This window comes from Sparus aurata, unplaced genomic scaffold, assembly GCF_900880675.1.
Source record: "Sparus aurata unplaced genomic scaffold, fSpaAur1.1, whole genome shotgun sequence".
Taxonomy (NCBI): domain Eukaryota; kingdom Metazoa; phylum Chordata; class Actinopteri; order Spariformes; family Sparidae; genus Sparus; species Sparus aurata.
This window is the reverse complement of record NW_022045107.1, coordinates 226,090-248,161: the sequence shown is the minus strand read 5'-3', so window position 1 is coordinate 248,161 and position 22,072 is coordinate 226,090. Positions and strand designations below refer to the sequence as shown.

The window sequence follows — 22,072 nt, the reverse complement described above, 5'->3', positions numbered from 1 at the left end:
ACCACATTACATCAGGGACAAGCAACCGTGTGCCATAAAGACAAGAACTGTAAGTTTTTATTTCAGTAAAAAAAAAAAAAAAAAAAAAAAAACACAAAAAAAACAAGTAAGTACATGTCATGATTCATTATCTATTTCACAAACTCTCTTTGGAGTCCTCATTAACAATCTGTCATATGCACTGAATTCCCACCATGGAAGAATCTCCTCAGGCACTGAATGCAACTTTAAGTTTCGTTTTCTCCTAGGCAGCCACACTTCACAGTTAGCACATAATAAGTTCTGGAAACAGAAAGTAAACAGCACAACTGTTGCACTCCATCTTGAGAACAACAAGGTAATTTTGTCCTACTTACAAACAGTTTAACTACAGCCAGTCAGGCTTCACTCAGTGTTGTAGAGAGCGCTGTTGTTAGCTTAACTGAATGCGGCTAGGTTGTGAGGTTGTTGTTGTGCTGCTGTACAGCCTATAGTGTTATAATATACTACTGGTTCAGTAGGGCAGTGCTACATATTCACTTATGTAATTACAAGGGGTTCTGATGTGGAATTTCAAAATAATAAAATAAAATAAGGGGCTAATAGCGGGCTTTAATTTTGAAAATCCACATCAGAACTTCCTTTAATTATCTGAGTGCATCTCTGAGGTGGAGAACTATCAGTCTGAACTGAAATTAGACTGTGGGAACAGGTAGTTTTAAATCTAAAGTCAAAGGGAAATATTAACAAAAATGTCACATTTCAGAGGGCTTTAATATTGAAAATCCACATCAGATCTTCCTGGAATTACATGAGTGACTCTCTGAGGTTGAGTACTATCAGTCTGAAGTGAAATTAGTCTGTGGAAACAGGTAGTTTCTTCTTAATGTGAAACAAGAAACAACAACAAAAACAAAGACACATACAGCATCCACTCTGTCAGTACTGCAGGTTGGAAGAGGCAACCGGAGCTAGCAGCATGTAACAATAGGAAATAAATAATGAATAAATATACACATTAAGGCTCTCAGGTGTACAATGCCTGGCCTGTGTTCATTAGCTGTCAGCAGCATTTAAAAGCCTGATGGCTGAAGGAATAAATGAATTTGCAAATCTGTTTGTCTTCCTCAGGGGGGCAAGGTAACGCCGCCCTGAGGGCATCAAACAGAATTCCTGACCGAGGATGTGGTCAGGATGACTAAAGACCTTTCTGGCTTTCTGGATAACTTGTTTTTTCCAGATGGAGCTTAAGTCTGTTAGCTGAATTCCAATGATCTTGGAACAGACTTTGACAATGCTGCTGAGACAGTTCTTCTCCCTCACAGATAAACCATAAAACCAACAAATAAAAGAAAATGTCAACAAGTTTTCAATAAAAGAATGATAGAAGTTACATAAAATGCTCTTAGAAACATTAAAAGAATTCAGCTTCCGCAGTAGATGGATACGTTGTTGGCCCCGTTTAACAATAGACTCTGTGTTTTTGTCAAACTTGAGTCTGGAGTCAAACACTGTACCTAAATACTTGTATGTCTCCACAATTTCTACCTTTCCTCCATGAATAGTGCATGCAGCAGAATCAGGAGGGTTCCTCCTAAAGTCAATGATTAACTCCTTGGTTTTTGCTACGTTTAAGTCCAGGTAGTTGTCATCGCACCATTCCACAAATGAAGATAATGCACAGCCATGGTCTGATTGGGCCCCCTGGAGGAGTGACAGTAGGGCCGTGTCATCAGAAAATTTAACAAGATGGCTGTCCACTTGGGAAGACCTGCAGCTGTCAGTATACATAATAAATAACAAAGGAGAAAGGACACAGCCCTGTGGAGAGCCTGTGTTGGAAGTGATGGAGGTAGACATATAACCATTCACAAATACTCGCTGAATTCTGTCAGTTAAGAAATTTAAGAGCAGCAATAAAATCTGATCAGGTAGATCAAAGTAAGAAGCAAGACGTTCAATTAAAATATGAGGCTGCATCTTATTAAAAGCTGAGGAAAAATCAGCAAATAAAAGCCTAGCATGTGAACTGGGTTTCTCAAGGTGCTTATATAGCCTGTCTAAAATAAAAATCCTGGCATCATCCACACATTTCCCAGGCTGATATGCAAATTGTAGTGGATCAAGTTTACCATTTATAAGGGAGACAATTTCATCCTTTAATATTTTCTCAAGAACCTTCATCACAAGAGACGTGAGAGCGACTGGCCTGAATTCATTGAGTTCTCTTGGATTACTAGCTTTAGGAACAGGAATTATGGTGGATGTCTTCCACATAGTCGGTATCTGGCCACTCTCCACACACATCTGGAACAGAAGTGAGAACACTTCACTGAGCTGGTCAGCACAGCAGATGGAGTCTGGGCCAGCAGCCTTATGTATATTTACCCTCTTGAGGAGATTTGTGACATTTCCGTGGGATATCACAATATCATTCTGTGGGGACAGAGATTCCCGCAGCATAGAAATATTATTCATAAAATCAGACCTTTCAAACCGGGAGAAATACGAATTGAAACAGTTTGCCAAGTTGCTATCATCCACACTATTTACTCGGATGGGCTGCCTGGTCTCACAAGATGACTGATTAATTGATGCCATAGACTTTATTCCTCTCCAAGCAGCTCTAAGATCTTCCCTACAATACTGACTTTCGATTTTATTCTTATACTTTATTTTGGACTTCCTTATTTGCTCCTTAACTTCTTTAGAAACTGCCTTTTTCTCCAGGAGGTCACCTGAATAGAAGACTCTTTTCTTCTTGTTGATCACACCTTTAAGTTCTTTAGTCACCCAGGGCTTATTATTAGGGTAGGTGATCACTTTTTTAGTAGGAATTATCAAGTCCACACAGAATGTGATGTATGATGAGATAGTGTCTGAGAGTTCATTTACATCATTACACACATCATAAAAGCAGTTCCAGACTGTACACTCAAAGCATGCCTGGAGGGAGGAGATGTTATCCTCGGACCAGACTTTCACTGTTCTCTCCTCCTGCTCCAGACGTCTGAAGGCTGGCTTGTATACAGGCAGTAGATACACGCTGCTGTGGTAAGAAGCACCAAAGGGAGGTAGAGGCTGGGATTTGTAAGCCCCACTGACTGATCCATAGCAAAGATCCAGCACGGTGTTCCTATTTGTGGTGGGACAAGTAACATACTGTTCATATGTCCTCAAGGACTTTTTTAAATTACAATGATTAAAATCTCCTAGGACAAACTTTGGTGCGTCAGGGCAAATAGAGTCCAGTTTGTCTGTGACGTCACCGATCAGCTGGGAAACAGCTGACGCGTTGGCTCGCGGGTGAATGTACACTAAGGTAAAAAAGAGCTGTTTAAATTCGCGAGGCAGGTAAAAGGGGCGGAGAGAAATAGACAGTAATTCCACATCAGCGGTGCATATCCTCTCTCTGATCACCACGGTGTTACAGTACCTCTGGTTAACGTAGAAGCAGACTCCCCCACCTCGACTTTTGCCGGTGATCTCCGGTGACCGGTCCGTGCGAATTGGGCTACCAAACCCAGTTAGAGTCAGTTCCGAGTCTTGATCCCTATCACTGAGCCATGTCTCGGTGAAGGCAAGGAGGCAGGTGTCTTTAACTTCCCGTTTAAACTTGGCGTACGTCTCCAGCTCGTCTATTTTGTTCCTAATAGACTGAACGTTTGACAGCAAGACATGACAGAAGGAAGTGGCGGTAGTTTGCGGCGATTGTCAAGCCGAAGAGTTTTGAATCTCCTTTGTACACCGCCTCTTCTTCCTCGTTTCCGATGGCTTGACTTCTTAAACTGCCTTCGGAGCTCCATCGGTATGTTCTCTGGGACCATGCCAGCTGTAGAAGTCTGTAAGGACAGGAGAAGCTCCCGGCTGAGAGCAGCCCTCCCACTGCCATGTCCTTCGGCGTGGCTGGCACAATCCAGCAGCAGCAATGACACGCAAAAAAGTACAAAAAGCTTCACTGAAGTACCCATGATCCGCGGCACTGGAGTGCTGACAAATCTTCCACACACTTAATAAAAAGGTGAGTAAAAACACACGCTTACAACAGTTTAAAGACAATAAAACAACACAGCGACTGAGAGGTTGCTGGGTCGCACACTGCGGAGCGCCCCTATTGACCAAACACACACTACAACTCAGGACCAAGACAGAAACAAGCTGAAACATTGCTGCAGAATTGATTTGTTTATATTGTTATAATCATTATTAACCAGTATTAATGAAGAAAACCTGTTTTCTCATTATGCTTCTTGATGCATTGTTTATACAATATAATAATAAGTGTGTGTTAAAGATTTTGCTTCAACAAAACCTACAACTGTACTCAGTGTGACAATATTTAGTGTATTTCAAACTTTTGTTTTCTTTGATATTACATTGAGCTCTACATGTCCAGATCCACTGAGGTGAGAGGCAGCAGAACAGGTGAACACTCTCAGTGATATGAACAGATCAACCAGTGACGCTGACGTGGTTAGAATATTTGCATTATTTTGAGTTGAACAGGGAAATCCAAACTGTACCTGCACATCTGCACAGCAGGGAAACAACAACACAGAAACCTATATTGGATATTAAAACCACCTATACTCTAGTTAATTATATATTTAATGAAGCTTTTGTTTTATTTATCATGATTATTGCATCTCCAAGTTATTTTAAAGTGTTTATTAATTTGTTTCTTGCATCAATTTATTTCATTTTCATGTTGTTGGGTAGGTTTAAACAGAGTGTTTCACCTGGCAGACACATCCCTGATCTACTACCAAATTTAGTCATTTGATGCAGTGCACTGATGCTGAACTCCTCCCCTCGTGTACAGCAATATAAAACCCGTCCACCCACTTTGAATGATTCAGTTGAAGCATCATGATCTGTGGAGGATGATGGAGTCAATGTTTTTGTCTCTGCTGTTCACCTGTCTGAACCTTACAGGTAGGTTTTTATTACTCACACAGACAGTTGTTGTTCATTTGAAGGTAAACTGCTGCACTTCTGTAGCTGAAGACTGAAGACTTCACTCTGAGCATTTATATTGACCTGTAATAATGTGATGAACATGATGAACATGGCAGAGCTGAGATTTAAACTAATGTTGCTTTAAAGCTAAAAGGAGCCTGTTTTCTTGTCTGTGACTGTCTGTGTGTCTGTCCAGAGGGAAGAAGCTAAATTCATTGTGCAAAATGTGGAAGTTGCCAGACAGGGGCGTCATGAAAGCTAGGAACGCCACTAGTGGAGAGAATCACCTGACAGACACATCCCAACATGTTCTGTTACCAAACCCACTCATTTTTACACACTGCACTGCCTTCCTCCCCTCGTGCACAGGAGCATTTATATTGACCTGTAATAATGTGATGAAAATGGCAGAGCTTAAATTTAAACTAACGTTGCTTTAAAGCTAAAAGTAGCCTGTTTTCTTGTCTGTGAGAGAAGAAATATGAATTTGAATTTCTTTTTATCTGTGTGTTGTAAAAACAGGTATTTTTACTGTCAGCTAAGTTCAGGTTCAGTGTATAAATCTCTGTCCAGAGGGAAGAAACTAAATTTATTGTGCAAAAAGTGGAAGTTGCCAGACTATACAACAGTGATGTTTAGGGGAACTGATCTGCAGTTTGATGATGTCTGTTGACACATGTTGTAAAGGATATTAAACATTTATTGTATCTTTGTATTTCTCATTGTGCGATACAGGAAGTTAGAACATAACAGTAGCTCACCTCTTCAGTCAGCCTCTGTGTTCCCAACAATATGTTTACTCTCACAAGTTGCTGCTGTGTTTAGTCATCACAATGTTATCATTTTATTCACGGTCTGATCACAGAGTGTTTGAATGCTGATTGAGAAAAACCTGTGAACTCAGAACTGTTTGAACAGCACAAACAGTATCCTGTTTTATGTTTGATGAGTGTGAGTTGGAGTGTTGACTTGGAGATGGAGGTACTTAAGTAAACTACCTCAAAACTGACACACCCAAAACCTGCACCACCCTCTCATCAGACACCTTCGTCAGTACCTGTGCTGCTGTTCCACCCACCTCCGTCCACTGAGTGTGTGTGATCAGGAAACTTTTTTAGAATGACAAACTGAACTCATTGTATTTGATGACATGTATAATAAAGTGTTCTTGTCTCCTGTTTGTTCTTCAGTTTTACTTGCAGCTCAAACACAGCTGATTGGTTCACATCAACCAATCGTAGCTCTGGTTGGTGATGATGTTCTTCTTCCATGTCACCTTGAACCTGCAGTCAGTGTCACTTATGAGACAGTGGTGTGGACCAAAGCAGGTTTGGAGCCAAAGTACATCTACTATCACCAAGATGGACGACTGCTGTTTGAGAAACAAAATCCATCTTATTTTTTACGCACAAGACTGTTTAGAGATGAAATGCCGAGTGGAAACGTCTCCATGAAAATATTTAAAGTGAAACTGTCTGATGCTGCAACCTACAAATGTTCTCTCCCTGCAATGAAGAAGGAAGCTGATGTGGAACTTATTGTTGGTAAGTCAAAAAGGTAGAATGGGATCCTTCTACCCAGCGATTAACCCCCCCGACTACATTTTAATGGAAACTTGAATGGATATCTGTTACTCAGATATTCATATTTATATATGTTCTTAATAATTTATAATCATTACTGAGGAACAAAGTGTTCAGTGATGCCTCATCAGGAAGTCTAACTGTGATCTTTGTTTCCCCAGGACGGTCTGATGTGATTGGCTCAGACCAACCAGTTAAAGTACTGGTCAGTGATGACATCATCCTGCCATGTCACCTGGAGCCTCCACTGGATGTAACAACACTATCAGTGGAGTGGAGACGTGGTTCAGCCCTGGTCCACGTCTATAGAAACAGGAGGGATGATCCAGTTTCTCAGGACCAGAACTTCAAAGGTAGAACTTCTCTCTTCCAAGATGAGATGACCAGAGGAAACATTTCTCTAAAACTGACCGACGTCACTGAGCAGGATGCAGGAAATTACACCTGCTCTGTTCCCAAACTGCACAGAAGCTCCGTTACACTCGTTGTTGGTGAGTACAGATAAACTGAAGCATATTGAAACTAAACAAATAAAAATATTACATTCTTGTTCAAAGTATTTTAGCACTTCAAAGTCTAGTGTGTAAGATTTAGTGGCATCCATCAGTTTGGTTGCAGATGCAACCAACTGAACACCCCTCGTCTCACAACTCAAGCACCAGAAAAAAGCTTGTCAAAGTGTTTTCTGTAAATGCACACATATGTTCAAACATTATGTTTTTTATTTTGCAACTGTATTCGGATTCGGGCTTATGTAAAAAAAAAATTAAAATAAAGAATTGACCATTTCTAACAAAAAGTTGGAATTCTGAGAAAAAAGTCTTTCCTCAACAGAAACTCTCCTTGTTGTCTCTTGTTGGATATTTTCACACATTTTAACATTTTGTTTCATTTCCATCCACAGAGCCACCACCAGCCCGTGGTAAGTGTTTACTGCACACAGATATCAACAGTGTGTCATTCAACAGGTGAATTGTTCAGTAGTCAGGTGTTAAAGCACCATCTGCTGGACGGCTGTTGACCCTGTTCAGGCAGTTTTACCTTTATCAGAGTGGTGTGAAGTGGAATTAGTTCATTATTTGTCAAATTAAAATTCTCTTATTACTTGAAGACTTGTGGTGACCAGGTTTTTCAGAGAACAATCTGCCTCCTAAAGTCAGAGGAGCATTTCAGGGCTCTGACAGGTTCAGTGGGACCGACTCTAAGTTTACACTTTATTCCTGAACAGATGATCCATATTTGAGAAATGGATAAATGTTACCTTTGAAGTCCAAAGTGAAGAACAAATCCTGACTTGTTTCTCTGTTCTTTCAGGTTTTCACTCCACTTTAATATTTATCACTGCTGTCATTGCTGTGATCACTGCGAGTGCCCTTGTTATTTACCTTGTTATTTTTAATGGCAAATTTCTGAAGAACAGAAAGATCAGTAAGTCACACATTTCTCCTCTCTTTATTTCCCCTGTCTGTCTTAAAACACTGCTGCAACTGATAACATTTAAAACAACATTATACAGTAATAAATATGTATTATTTTTATTTAGACACTACTGTCATAAAAACAAATCAGCTTTCTGTAAGTATTAATCAGATGAAAAGTAATGTTAAGTACAGTGTACTGTGCTCAGACTGTCGAGGTTGTACAAACTCTAAAACTCTGAGATAACACAGCCTGAAGCAGAGTTGATAACTTCAGGCAGCAACATGCTAACAGCTAACCCGAAATGGACTTTTGATCAAAAACCGGCTTCATCAGACATTAATGTGAGAAATAACTTTTAATAACTCTTGATTTGTTTTAACACAGGAGAAAGACAAAGGTTTCCAAAGACCATTCAGTCCTCTGATCACAGTACAGTTGGTGATGATGAAGAGAAACAGTTCCTGAGGCCTCACTGGACTGACAACAGCACCACTATCAAACTGTCCACAGAGGCGACTGAGGTCAAGTCAAAGCTTCATGAGAAAGGGGAAAAGATCTTCCAACAACAGAACATTGACTTGCATCGTCACAGCAGCCCTGCCATTTTGGATGTCAGGCTCTCCACTGGTCTCTGCCAGCATGACCAGTCCACTGCAGCCTCAACCAACAGCAGTCCATTAAAATCTGGCAACTTCCTCCAGAACAAGGATCCAAACAATGCCAGCCTTAAGTGTCGACATTTATCAGAGTCAACACTCTGAGTTGCTTTTTCCCAAGTTAGTGTTGGAAAAACAAAGCAGCTTATTCTAAGCCAGCAGACCCAAGACTCACCAGTGATACTGAGCGACCAAAACTGTGAACACTGTTAACTGTTTAATTAAGACAGCAGAGAAGAAGCAGCTGGATGATCTTTAAACATCCACTCTGAGTTTGAGCTGCTGCTCTAAGGGCGACGATACAGAAAACCTCTGACAAACAAAGAGATCTACAAGGCTTCTTTTGTTTTATCTCACATGTAATTAATGGTAAGGTCAATTTAAATATGAGCCTGTAAACCGAGAGCCCTGTTTATTAATGCACTGACTGCTGTAAACCTGAGGCAGCTTTTTGTTTTATTGATGTGATGTGTCTTGTTTTTGTTCTTAATGTTTGTGTTCTGGCTGTTTTATTTCATTCTGTTCTAAACCAAAACCACACATAAAAGGTGAGGGCTTAAAAAAACCTTCTAATTTTAACATTACAAATCTTGTCATGTCATGTTATATGTTTGTTTCTGAGCTGTGGGAGGGAATGTGTTTGGTTTGTTGATTTTAGAAAATATGAATGTCAACTACTTGCCTTTTGTCAATATTTATCTGCAGTCTGAGCTCCTTTGTGTTGAGGGATGCACTTTAGTTTTTGTTTCGATACCTGTGTTTAATACGACGACACATCTTTTACATGCAAACTTTTTTTTTAAATAAATGAAAATTTGAAGTCATTTTTTAAATACAAAAATGTGATATTATTATCATTTATTACACGGCTCTTTTTAATGCTGTAGAATGCTCCTTTCACTTGAATGGGCCTTCCCAACGTTCGGTGGTAAATTATTTTCCTGTAATTGAAACAGCTTTGCCTCGCGTCCCGATAATGACCACCGTTCTATACATTATCCCTTACTTATCAGCCATAAGAAGAAGGTAATTATCAGTTATCGATATCAGCTAAAAAAAAAATCCATATCATGCATCTCTAATTTGGACTCTAAAAGTCTGAGTTGTCATGATGACACTTAAAATTATGTTTGTTGATAAATCTATATATATGTGTTTGATTTTTTTCTTTTGAACATCGAAGCCAACATCTCTTCCTTCGTGAAACAACCTTTAGTTAAACTCCTTGAATCTCTTGAAGACGCGTACACACCACACAAGTTTCAAAACACCCTGCACAACACGAGTCAACGAGGCAGAAAGGCTGCATGAGAACTGCACACTTCATCACAACGTACAGTCGGACATCCACCTACATTTATATGTTGCTCCAATCCAGACTGAGAGCAACACAAGACCTCAGCACCCAAACCCAGCTGACCCAGTACATTTTGGCACTGTGCAGAAATGTTCAAATTTAATATCTCTTTATGTTGCAACTTTACAAATAAAATGTTATGTTGTGGCAGCGTGCTTACGCTCTGGTTAAGTTGAGGCACAACAAACACTTGGTTAAGGTTACAAAACATCATGTTTTGGTTCAAAATAGCTGGTTCTGGTTGCCACAAACACGTCTGAAGATGTCCCGACTCATGAAAAATATATTATGATGCACTTTAATTTGCATACTTGAATCACTGTTTTGTCTTGGAGTAAACCTGCATGCTCAGACTGTCAAGGTTGTACAATCTCTAAAACTCTGAGCTAACAAAGCCTGAAACAGAGACGATAACTTCAGGCAGCAACATGCTAACAGCTAACCTGAAATGGACTTTTGATCAAAAACTGGCTTCATCAGACATTAATGTGAAAACAAAATTTAAATGACTTTTTTTGTTTTAACACAGGAGAAAGACAAAAGTTGCCAAAGACCAAGTCCAACATCTGGTAACTTCCTCCAGAACAAGGATCCAAACGGTGCCAGGCTGAAGTGTCATCATTTATCAGAGCCGACTAACAACCACTTTGAGCTCTGGCATTTTTTCAATGAAGATCATACAACACCTGTTAGTTTTCAGCTGATCATACAATAATGAAAAGATAATTATAAATATATACTCGCTTCCACACCCTGCACACTGGACTTTTAAAGTTCAGTAGTTGAGTAAATATTCTAAATCACTTTCTGTCTTTTCAGCGCTGCACACTTTACTGGCTTCATGAGCACTTTGATTGATGAGAGGCGACAATAAGAAGTACTGAAAATGCTCATTATTTCTGGGTGGCATCCTCTGAATTTACACTTTAATTTCCCAGATCAACATGAATGTCTTTACTATTTAATTTCTATATTTATTTATTTTTATTTTGTGCCACTTAAGAAAATAGTGTTTTTGCTCCATTTCGTATAAATATTATCTGAAAAACAACCAAAATGTTTTCAAGTTACTGTTGTAAAAACAAAGCAACTTATTTAAACCAGCAGACTTAGTCTCATCAGTGATACTGAGTGACCAAACTGTTTAATTATGTGAGAACTCACACAGATGACAAACTGAGTTTTTTTGGTTTATATGTAAGAGTCAGTCATAGACTGTTTTCTAATCAGGAAACTGAAGAGGTTTAGAGTCGGTGTTGACCTCTTTACAATATGTTCAACAAAACCACACAAGTTTCCAGTTACACTGTACAACACGAGCTGATTGAATGAAGCTAAACCTGTGAAAGTGAACAGTCCTGCTTGGTTCTCACATTACTCCTTTTTACTGACGTCATGTCATTCTGTAATATTTTCAGTTAAAATTGTTCTTATTTTGAATAGTGAGAACTGTTGTTCTGTTTGTGAGTTTGACAATGTCCTGTGTTTGTTTCCACTTCTGATGTATCATGTATCTTTAGAAATGTATTTTTTTTAGATTTTAAATTAAAGACTGACAAAAAAAAGTCAGATTTCTGAGAAAGTGAAGTCAATGGGTAGCAAATGTAAATACCATTTTTCTTTATTCTATTATGAGACTGTGCAATCAACGTTTACCTCATAATGACATCTTACCTCTGAACCAGCCGTGTGCTACATAAGAAAGATGTTATACCATCATTAAACTGATGATCCACAGTGCTACAATTCAACAAGGTTAGACTGAAGCATTCAAACAGAGAGCTTGATCCCAGAGTCAACGCACATTAATGTTGTCCTCTGATTGAAGAGTTATGTGGAAAAGTGGCAGCCAGAGAAAGAAGATGTGGAGAGTGGGATGTCATCTCCTCCAACCCCTGATAATACTTCCATCAGCTCAGGTTCGTCGAAAAAAGCAGCCAGTTGTAGCTTTGAATCAATGGAAGTCTGGTGTTACTAGCTAGTAGCCAGCCTCTGCACCTCACTAGCTTTTTTGGATAACTAAAGAGACAAACTTACTTATGTATCCTACCAGCTCTGTAGGATCGAATCATGTTCTTCATAAGCCATCCTTCGTTTTCCATGAACTTGTTCTATTACGTCTATATCACTACTAGTACAGTACTGTCGTAATGCAGATAGACAATGAAGTGAAGAAATTATAATAGGGAATGTTCTACCTGCTCTAATTGCCTATGCACACAGCACAGGTCTTATTACAGGCTATAATATCTTTAACTTAAACATCACTCAGTCGGCCTATAGTGAGGGAAAATTAGCTTTATGTGTGATTAAAATATGACGATGAGGACCCAACAATTGGCCTTTCTTTCCTTCTGAAACTACGCTGAAATTGTGTCTTTAACAGCCCAATTTTCAAAATTTCCCACACCTCTGTTAAAAAAGACTCTATCTGCAGGGCTAAAGCCCCGAATGTTTTGCACTCCTAGCGACGCCCCTGGCCAAGCCTAAAAAAAGAGGCCAGCTAACCCACACAGCTCGCTATGTGACAAAGGCCTCAGTTTGTGGCTAACATGGTGAACAAGGCCAACAGAGCAGAGCTGGTTGTCACAGAAAGCAGGAAGTGAAATGAAGCCATGCAAGACGGAAAAAAGAAAAAAAAGGTGGAATTAAATTCTTCAAATGACTTCAGACTTTCTCTGCTCTGGTTTTCCTGCAGGAGAGATCGCCTGATCATCTGGTGCTCGACTGAAGAAGCACAATATGCCCAATATGAATGGAAAGAAGCTAATATTCTTATTTCCTTATTTATCTTCTTTAAGCATCTCTTTGCCAGTATAACACGACGCCTACATAGTTTAAAAAAATGATGCATGCACTGAACCAACCACAAACATTCTGGTTCTCCAAATCTGATGAGTCGTTTGTTTAAACATAAAGAAAGATGGCGGACACATTGTTTATGCTTGATGCTGTGTACCAAATATTATCTACATTTCTTATTCCAATGTAACGATTCCAACAGTTATATACTGCGTTAGGATGTTTTGACTTCTGGGCTGAGGTTTGCAATAAAATAACTTTGTAACACATTTAATATGGTCACAGTCAGGAACATTTTGAGCAGAAGTTCATCCGGTGGAAATACGTTTACCATATAAGAACTTCTTTGGTGACGTATCCACGATATGTATTCACTATATGCTGTGTAATACAATGTTTTTCTTTTGTATATAAAATGTGAGAGATAATCGCTGAAATACCATTTTTGTGTGTGTGTGTTAAAATATTTGCTATTCTTTATGGAAAGCAACAATTGATGTTACTTTGTAAATCGTGAAAAAATATTGTGTAGTTCATTTACAAACATTATTTGGATGCCATTAGTAAAATTACTAACTGGTAAACTATCAATTCATGTTGATTAATGTTGCTTATTATGAAGTGTAACTCATGTCATTAAGTTCTTTTCAGCAAAGAAATACGTTTAATAAATTAAGTCATCTTCTGTGGGAATTTGTGTCCAGCTTTCATCTGTGTGCTGCACTGATATTATTTCCTAAGTGATTATTGATCCTGTTAAAACACACATGTCTAAAAATATCCTGGTTCAGCTCTGAACGTAACTGCATTCATATTCAGATCTTATTCATCACATTACATCAGGGACAGACAACCGTGTGCCATAAAGACAAGGAGTGTACGTTATTATATCAATTTAAAGTACATGTCATAATTCATTATCTATTCCACAAACTCTCTTTGGAGTCCTCATTAACAATCTGTCATGTGCACTGAATTCCCAGCATGGAAAAATCCCCTCAGGCACTGAGTGAAGCTGTTTCATTTCCTCCAAAGCAGCCACACTTCAGTCAGCACACAAAACAGAAAGTAAACAGCACAACTGTTGCACTCCATATTGAGCACAACAAGGTAAGTTTGTCCTACTCACAAATAGTTCAACTACGACATCAAGCAGATATCAGTTCATATTATTATTACTAATGAGGAGTTTCACTATTTGTTTTTGTCAGATGTCTGCAGTATTCAACTTGCTGGAGCGGTTGTAGATGACTCCTACAGCATGACAAGATAGGATTACTAGTTTGAGACAGCAGAAACACAGAGAAAAGCCCAAAGTCACAACTTCATTTTGAGAAACAAGCCAAAGATTGCTTAGAATAGGCAAACTTGGAAACCCTTTCTCTTTCATTTGGTGTTCTTGGACTGGATGGACACTTTGCTGCCTCCCACAGTTCAGACGTTGAACTACAGCTCACTGACAGAAGAGAAGCTTTTATCAGTCAGGCTTCACTCAGTGTTGAGAGAGCGCTGTTGTTATCTCAGCTGAATGCTGCTCGGTTGATGATGCTGTGCTGCTGTACAGCCTATAGCACTGTAATATACTGTGGTCCAGGAGGGCAGTGCTGCATATTCAAAGACTGATATGATGAACCCTGAGCATGGTTTCAGAGGACACTTGTGTTTGAGTTTGCTCAGGTTTATAATGTGGCTGCTCATGTCCGGTTTCACAGAAATGTGACTCATTAGAGCCAAAACCTGTAACCAGCATCTCTCAGTGGAGAGCAGCATAAGATCTGGGAGTCTGTTCTCCTGTTCAGTTGCCCTGGTCCACAACCACCGTCAATTGGTTCCGTTCTTCATGTGGGTTTTGGTCCGCTGGTTCGTTCCCTGTGAGAGAACAAGGTGAGAGCAGTTTTACATGCAGGTAATGAATCCCCACAATTTCAAAGCAAAGTGTTTTTTAATAAATCACATCAATCTTCTTAAAAAGGTCAAATATCTTCTAGTTTTGATCCAGAGAACAATGTGTCTCAGTACAAGTTAGTATTTGAATATTTTTACAATTCTTTCTTTCTTTTTTTTTTCTGGACAGTGTATTAAATTTGTGAAGTTTTATTCCTTCCACTAAATACATAATTCACCCCTTAAGTATATTTAATATGAGACATTTAATATGAGAGTAAATAGTAAACATAAAAGCAGAACAACAGACTGCCATAAATATAGACATAACTTCTCCACTGAGCAAAAATTAGGCCAAAATATCACCAGCAAGATAAGAACAAGCTTCATCGTCAGAAAACATATTTTGTAAAAATGTATTTGACATATACTTTGACTTGCTAGTTCTTCTACTAACATGGAGGAGTTGTGTTTATGAGCTACATCACATTCAGCCACCAGGAGGCGATCATGATGTGCTGGATTCACTTTGATGAGCTGTCAGTCGTCCATCTTGATAAACTGTAAGTCATCAGTCTGCAGTTCTGTCTGATGGTTCTTCTTCCTTTGTACTGAAGAATCACTACTATAACTTTTTTGTGCCTTTTATTGTTTTTTATTGTTCTATTTTATTTTCTGCACTGGTGAGAAAACAACAATCTGTTGGATTCTATTAAACTTTGTGCAGCAGAATCACATTTTCTACCCCAGTTATCATCTGGTGATATTAAAGCTCCTACATGACCTCAGAGTTTGGGTTACCTTGATTCTGAGGTGGTTGTTGATCCTGGGCCGGAAGTTCCAGATTGATTGGTGGATTGTTGGAATTTCTCTGTGAGCAGACTGTAAAAAAAACGTTCAAAAAGAGAGAAACTTTGTAAGTATTCAAAAAGCACGCAGCACATTTATCACCATTTAAAGACGAGAAAAGTTTAATGAACTCAGTTTGGTCTCCAGGTTAGTTCTTCCTCATTTTCTACCTCAGTTATCATCTTGTGTCCACCTTATAGTCAGTATTATTTCTCCTCCATCACCTCCAATTCTCAGCTCACTGTTACTAAGTAAACATATTTCACAGTGATAACTTAAAAACATGTGATGCTTCATTTGGTCGACTTACTGTTCATGAAGCATCACAGGTTAATTTTATGAAAGTGATGATGACAAAGTGTCCACTTCATTGTATTTCAAGTGAAGATTTGAATTAAAAACCTACATCAGTAGTTGGTCTGTGACAGGACATCAACTCTGACCTCCTGTATGAAAGTCAGGCTACAAACTGACCCTCACACTTAGTTTCTATAATGTTTCGTCCTACGTCACTAAAAGAGTCACACTGACTGACAGAGGATGTTAACTGTCAGTGATACTGACTGAGCTCAGAGGAGCAGCAACATTTAAACCAACAACAGGACGAGTGAAGCAACTTTACAACTTGAGTGTCTGTTTAACAGGAAATGTGTCAATAATGATAAAGTTTAGAGACGTTTGACTTACAGTTCTTAAGCTGCTCACGATAACGGTAGGCCAAAGTGATGATGATGATGAGAGCAACAACACCAAGAACACCACCGACAACACCACCAATAATATTGTTCTGTCCGTCTGTGCCATCTGAAAGAATGTAGGAGAGATGTTAGGTTTAGTGCTTTGCTTCAGATTTATAATTTATATTTCTCAGTTCATCATATACATCATTTATTCCAGATGTTCACAGCTGCAGGAGGCTGCATGCTTCTGCTGAGAGGAAGGGAAACAAAAGCAAACAACACTTTTCAAGCGTACAACTGCACAAGTTAAGGTGAACACTGCTGCAGGTGTACTGGTTGTCATAAACTGCAGTTCAGCTGTTTCTCCTCCTGAAATACTTCAAACTGATCCACTGACACAATGGTGCCAAATATGACCCTGTTGTTGTTGCCGGGCCATTTTAATAACAAAGCTTCCTTTAACATCTGTACTATAACAATCAGCGGCTTCCTATTATGAAGCAAGTTCAACTTACTGTTTGGTTTATCTGGAGACAGAGTAACATCCTGATACTTCTGAGAAGTGATGATTGTTGATTTTGGAAGGACTGTTAAAAAAGAGAAACTCTTTTAAGTTTTAACAAGCAAGCAGCACATTTATCACATCTGGTTATTCAGGGAAAATAACAGTTTTATGAGCTCAGTTTGTTCTCCAAGTTGTGACTGACTGCAGGTGATTGTAATTAATAATAAAATGATAGTCAAACACAATTTGTGGGCATCATCATCTAGACAACTGATTTAATGTCACATTACTGCATCAAACTACTGTAAGAACGCTGTTATTACCTGTGAAGCATTGTGTGTACATTTGGTTACAAACCTCATGATGAAATAGTATTAGTACGTACCTTTGAGTGTTACAGTACAGCAGCGACGCCCTCCAACACAGCAGGGGAATGAACCACTATGAGATGTGGTTGCTAGCAGTCTTAGAGAACAGTTCCCTGAGGACAGTTCTTTCTCGAAAAGAGATGTTCGGCCTTTGAATTCGTCACTCTGTTCGTGAAGGTAATCTTTACCCTGAAAATATGTATGGACAACTTTATATTCCCCTGTAGCTCCACTTGTCCACTTAACTTCTTCATCGCTGATATCCATCTTGTCCTTTGTTGAACATGGGAGAATCACTGTGTCACCATCTTTCACTTCAATGGTTGTATTTGGGCACTGCAACACTGTTGAAGACAAACAGAAACAAAATATTATGATTACATCGAGGCCGTTGGATCGTCTACAACAATAACAACAAAGGAAGCTGGTTGCTGTGTTTTAGAATCCAGCGTTTTAGTTATGATGTACTATATAAATCAGTGGCTGGCAACAGCTGCACAGTCTTCAGCGCACCATGATGATCTGGAGCTGTATTATGAAGTTATACTTACTGTCTGGGTTAAGTGGATCATGGAGATTTTCCTCTGGAGAGACTGTAAAAAAAAAAGGGAAACTTTTTAAGGTATTAAAAAGCAAGCAGCACATGTATCACATCCGGCTGCATTTCCGGCATCAGGGCTCGCAAGCCAATGTGGGAAAAACTCATACCAAGCTAGTAGCTTGTAGCACACAGCCGGATCGCTGTCAAAAAGGTGTGTCCATGATTCTAACATTCGTATTCGTAATGTTAATGTTGTGTGCAAATAAAAATGTTGTACACAAAATTCTACTGTCATATATGCAAGTCTGAGAAATGTTTGGGTTAGGATTGTTTTTATGTGAGTATGAATCCAAAAGCTGCGAGTACAAAGTCTTGTGAGCTCGACTCTAATTTCTACGACTACGAAGTCTTCACTGTGAACACGAATTCAAGTTTTTGGGTAGAAAAGTGTTGAAATGACATCACGCAGGTCACAGGCAGGTCACAGGGGGAAATGATCGAACCTCGATCACTCCAAACGGTGCACTGTACCTGTCCTCTGTGAGGGAGGCGGGTCGAGAGGCGAGCTGCCGGAATAAGACCGGTCCGAGACCCCAAGACCCACAGAGAGATTTACTGAAACTGTAGTGGAACCAAAAGGTCCAAAAGACTGAAACTATCCCCCACCCAGTGAAGGAAAAGATGGAAAGAAGAGGAAGACGTGAAGAAGATAGAGGTACAGAAACGTCAGTGTGATGAAGTGAATTGAATTAACAGTTTAATGATCGTAGTTACCGTTGTTGGAGCAGAGTGTTAGCTTGCTAGCTTACTTTGGACGATAGCATGATTGTTTAATAATCAATAAATAGCTGAGTCGACGTGTGTTAATGTTACTCCACCTTCAATTCATCAGGGACATTTGGAAAGTTAACGTTAGACCTGTTCAGGTGTTATTACAGGTGTCTTTACTGCTTGTAAGTCAGTTAAAGGCTATTAGTTTTGCATTAGTGTTTTCCTCTTTGTAATAGGGTTACTTAGTTCTAAGCCTTTGGTTTATTGTGTCACAGTTCATGTTTGTTAAAGTTTACATCAGTGTTAAGGTGTATTACTGTTAATACTCCACATCTTAGCTTTCCCATATCATTCATAGGCAAATTAATGTATATACACACTGCAATTGTACTCTGATTAGACTTAATTGTATTGCAATGACAATAAACTGAATGAATCTCATCACATTTTCATTATTAGTCTTATGTGTAGCACACATCAAGCATCTGTTTTTTTTGTTTTTATTTTAATTAAAATCTAACATGCAGTGCAGGGTTTCCTCTACGTGTAATTGATTGTGGCGCACCGCCACGGCAAAATAAAAGCCGCCACACCTTAAAAATGCAGACATAAATAAATCACATTCCGTACCGAGCCGACCCGCTATAAATTGATACCGACGCCCGAAAGAAAATTGGACGGACGCAATTTTTAAAAGTGAAAGTAAGACAGCGTGGGGAATGGGAGTGTTTGGAGGATTTAAAGGACGCGTGAATGAGCTCATATGAAATATAAATGCTTATTATTTGTGTCGCTAATTATGACAGATGATAAGTGACGCCTTGAAAATGGCAATCGTATAACCCGAACCGTCTCTCAAGGCATCCGACCCGACCCGCATCTGAGCATTGACACAGTACATTATTTTTCATCCGTGCAGGACTCAGACTTAGATAACTCCTCTCTTGAAACAAGTAATAAAAAAAGTATTTCTTCACAATATTAGATGATTCTTCATTCCAAGCCCATGATGGCTGTGTGAGAGCATTATAACCAGAGAAAAAAATATGAAACTCCTATAGGTAGCCAATGACATGAGTATAAATATTACAGAATGATGATCCAAACTGTCCTGTCCTCTACCTCAGCACAGCAGAGAGACACAGCATCAGGTGCTCCTGTCCTCTACCTCAGCACAGCAGAGAGACACAGCATCAGGTGCTCCTGTCCTCTACCTCAGCACAGCAGAGAGACACAGCATCAGGTGCTCCTGTCCTCTACCTCAGCACAGCAGAGTGACACAGCATCAGGTGCTCCTGTCCTCTACCTCAGTACAGCAGAGAGACACAGCATCAGGTGCTCCTGTCCTCTACCTCAGCACAGCAGAGAGACACAGCATCAGGTGCTCCTGTCCTCTACCTCAGCACAGCAGAGAGACACAGCATCAGGTGCTCCTGTCCTCTACCTCAGCACAGCAGAGAGACACAGCATCAGGTGCTCCTGTCCTCTACCTCAGCACAGCAGAGAGACACAGCATCAGGTGCTCCTGTCCTCTACCTCAGCACAGCAGAGTGACACAGCATCAGGTGCTCCTGTCCTCTACCTCAGCACAGCAGAGTGACACAGCATCAGGTGCTCCTGTCCTCTACCTCAGCACAGCAGAGTGACACAGCATCAGGTGCTCCTGTCCTCTACCTCAGCACAGCAGAGTGACACAGCATCAGGTGCTCCTGTCCTCTACCTCAACACAGAGTGACACAGCATCAGGTGCTCCTGTCCTCTACCTCAGCACAGCAGAGTGACACAGCATCAGGTGCTCCTGTCCTCTACCTCAGCACAGCAGAGAGACACAGCATCAGGTGCTCCTGTCCTCTACCTCAGCACAGCAGAGAGACACAGCATCAGGTGCTCCTGTCCTCTACCTCAGCACAGCAGAGAGACACAGCATCAGGTGCTCCTGTCCTCTACCTCAGCACAGCAGAGTGACACAGCATCAGGTGCTCCTGTCCTCTACCTCAGCACAGCAGAGAGACACAGCATCAGGTGCTCCTGTCCTCTACCTCAACACAGCAGAGAGACACAGCATCAGGTGCTCCTGTCCTCTACCTCAGCACAGCAGAGTGACACAGCATCAGGTGCTCCTGTCCTCTACCTCAGCACAGCAGAGAGACACAGTATCAGGTGCTCCTGTCCTCTACCTCAGCACAGCAGAGTGACACAGTATCAGGTGCTCCTGTCCTCTACCTCAGTACAGCAGAGTGACACAGCATCAGGTGCTCCTGTCCTCTACCTCAGCACAGCAGAGAGACACAGCATCAGGTGCTCCTGTCCTCTACCTCAGCACAGCAGAGTGACACAGCATCAGGTGCTCCTGTCCTCTACCTCAGCACAGCAGAGTGTCACAGCATCAGGTGCTCCTGTCCTCTACCTCAGCACAGCAGAGTGACACAGCATCAGGTGCTCCTGTCCTCTACCTCAGCACAGCAGAGTGACACAGCATCAGGTGCTCCTGTCCTCTACCTCAGCACAGCAGAGAGACACAGCATCAGGTGCTCCTGTCCTCTACCTCAGCACAGCAGAGAGACACAGCATCAGGTGCTCCTGTCCTCTACCTCAGCACAGCAGAGAGACACAGCATCAGGTGCTCCTGTCCTCTACCTCAGCACAGCACAGTGACACAGCATCAGGTGCTCCTGTCCTCTACCTCAGTACAGCAGAGTGACACAGCATCAGGTGCTCCTGTCCTCTACCTCAGCACAGCAGAGTGACACAGCATCAGGTGCTCCTGTCCTCTACCTCAGCACAGCAGAGAGACACAGCATCAGGTGCTCCTGTCCTCTACCTCAGCACAGCAGAGTGACACAGCATCAGGTGCTCCTGTCCTCTACCTCAGCACAGCAGAGTGACACAGCATCAGGTGCTCCTGTCCTCTACCTCAGCACAGCAGAGAGACACAGCATCAGGTGCTCCTGTCCTCTACCTCAGTACAGCAGAGTGACACAGCATCAGGTGCTCCTGTCCTCTACCTCAGCACAGCAGAGTGACACAGCATCAGGTGCTCCTGTCCTCTACCTCAGCACAGCAGAGAGACACAGCATCAGGACTAAAGGCTGACTGGACATCTCTTCTAACTGACAAAGTGAGATGAGAGTTAGTTCACAGAGGACCAGTTCAAATAAAAAGCAGTTACACATTTCCCAAAAACAAAGATGGAGAGTGTCAACATGACTTTTGTAACAGAGTCTTAGTCAATGCTGAACAAATCAAAAGAAGCTGGCTGATGTATTCAAACAGAAATGACAGCTTGCACTGCTTCTGCTGCTAAATGTTTTCTCCAAAAGATTAGAGACTTAATAATGAAGGACTGAAGGACTGGAAAAATGCAAGCCACTTGCTGAAGGTTCATGAGGACAGCCAGGAGTACAATACCCACACGGCAACATGAAGGAGTTGGAGGTCGTTTTGCAAAGTGGCTGACAATAGATAAGAGAGAGACGGCACTCTGAGGCTGAGAGATAATATGTTTTCATAATGCTTTATTTATATTGTATTCTTATCACTTGTTTCTTTCTTCGGTTTTTATTTGGTGTGATATTTTTGCCTTAAAATAAATAAAATCTTGAATACATACATGCAGTTTCTGTGTGAATGTATGAACACTGTGAGATTGATGGCTAAGATCTTGCCTAGGGCACCAAATTACTCAGGGCCGGCACTGTGGGTGGAGCTGCCAGCTC

General features: G+C 40.6%; 1 protein-coding gene and 1 long non-coding RNA gene across 2 annotated transcripts; both read left to right on the top strand.

Moving 5' to 3' along the window:
- The first annotated feature begins 4,862 nt into the window (after positions 1-4,862).
- Positions 4,863-7,493, top strand: LOC115577642 (butyrophilin subfamily 1 member A1-like). The gene is made up of 4 exons (XM_030410545.1): positions 4,863-4,914; positions 6,129-6,482; positions 6,683-7,012; positions 7,426-7,493. Exons 1-4 carry the CDS (start codon positions 4,863-4,865, stop codon positions 7,491-7,493), a joined length of 804 nt encoding a protein of 267 aa, XP_030266405.1.
- Positions 7,494-7,757: 264 nt separating this feature from the next.
- LOC115577654 (uncharacterized) lies at positions 7,758-9,183 on the top strand. The gene is made up of 2 exons (XR_003983241.1): positions 7,758-7,949; positions 8,328-9,183. It is a non-coding gene; the product is annotated as an uncharacterized LOC115577654 (long non-coding RNA).
- The last annotated feature ends 12,889 nt before the right edge of the window (positions 9,184-22,072 follow it).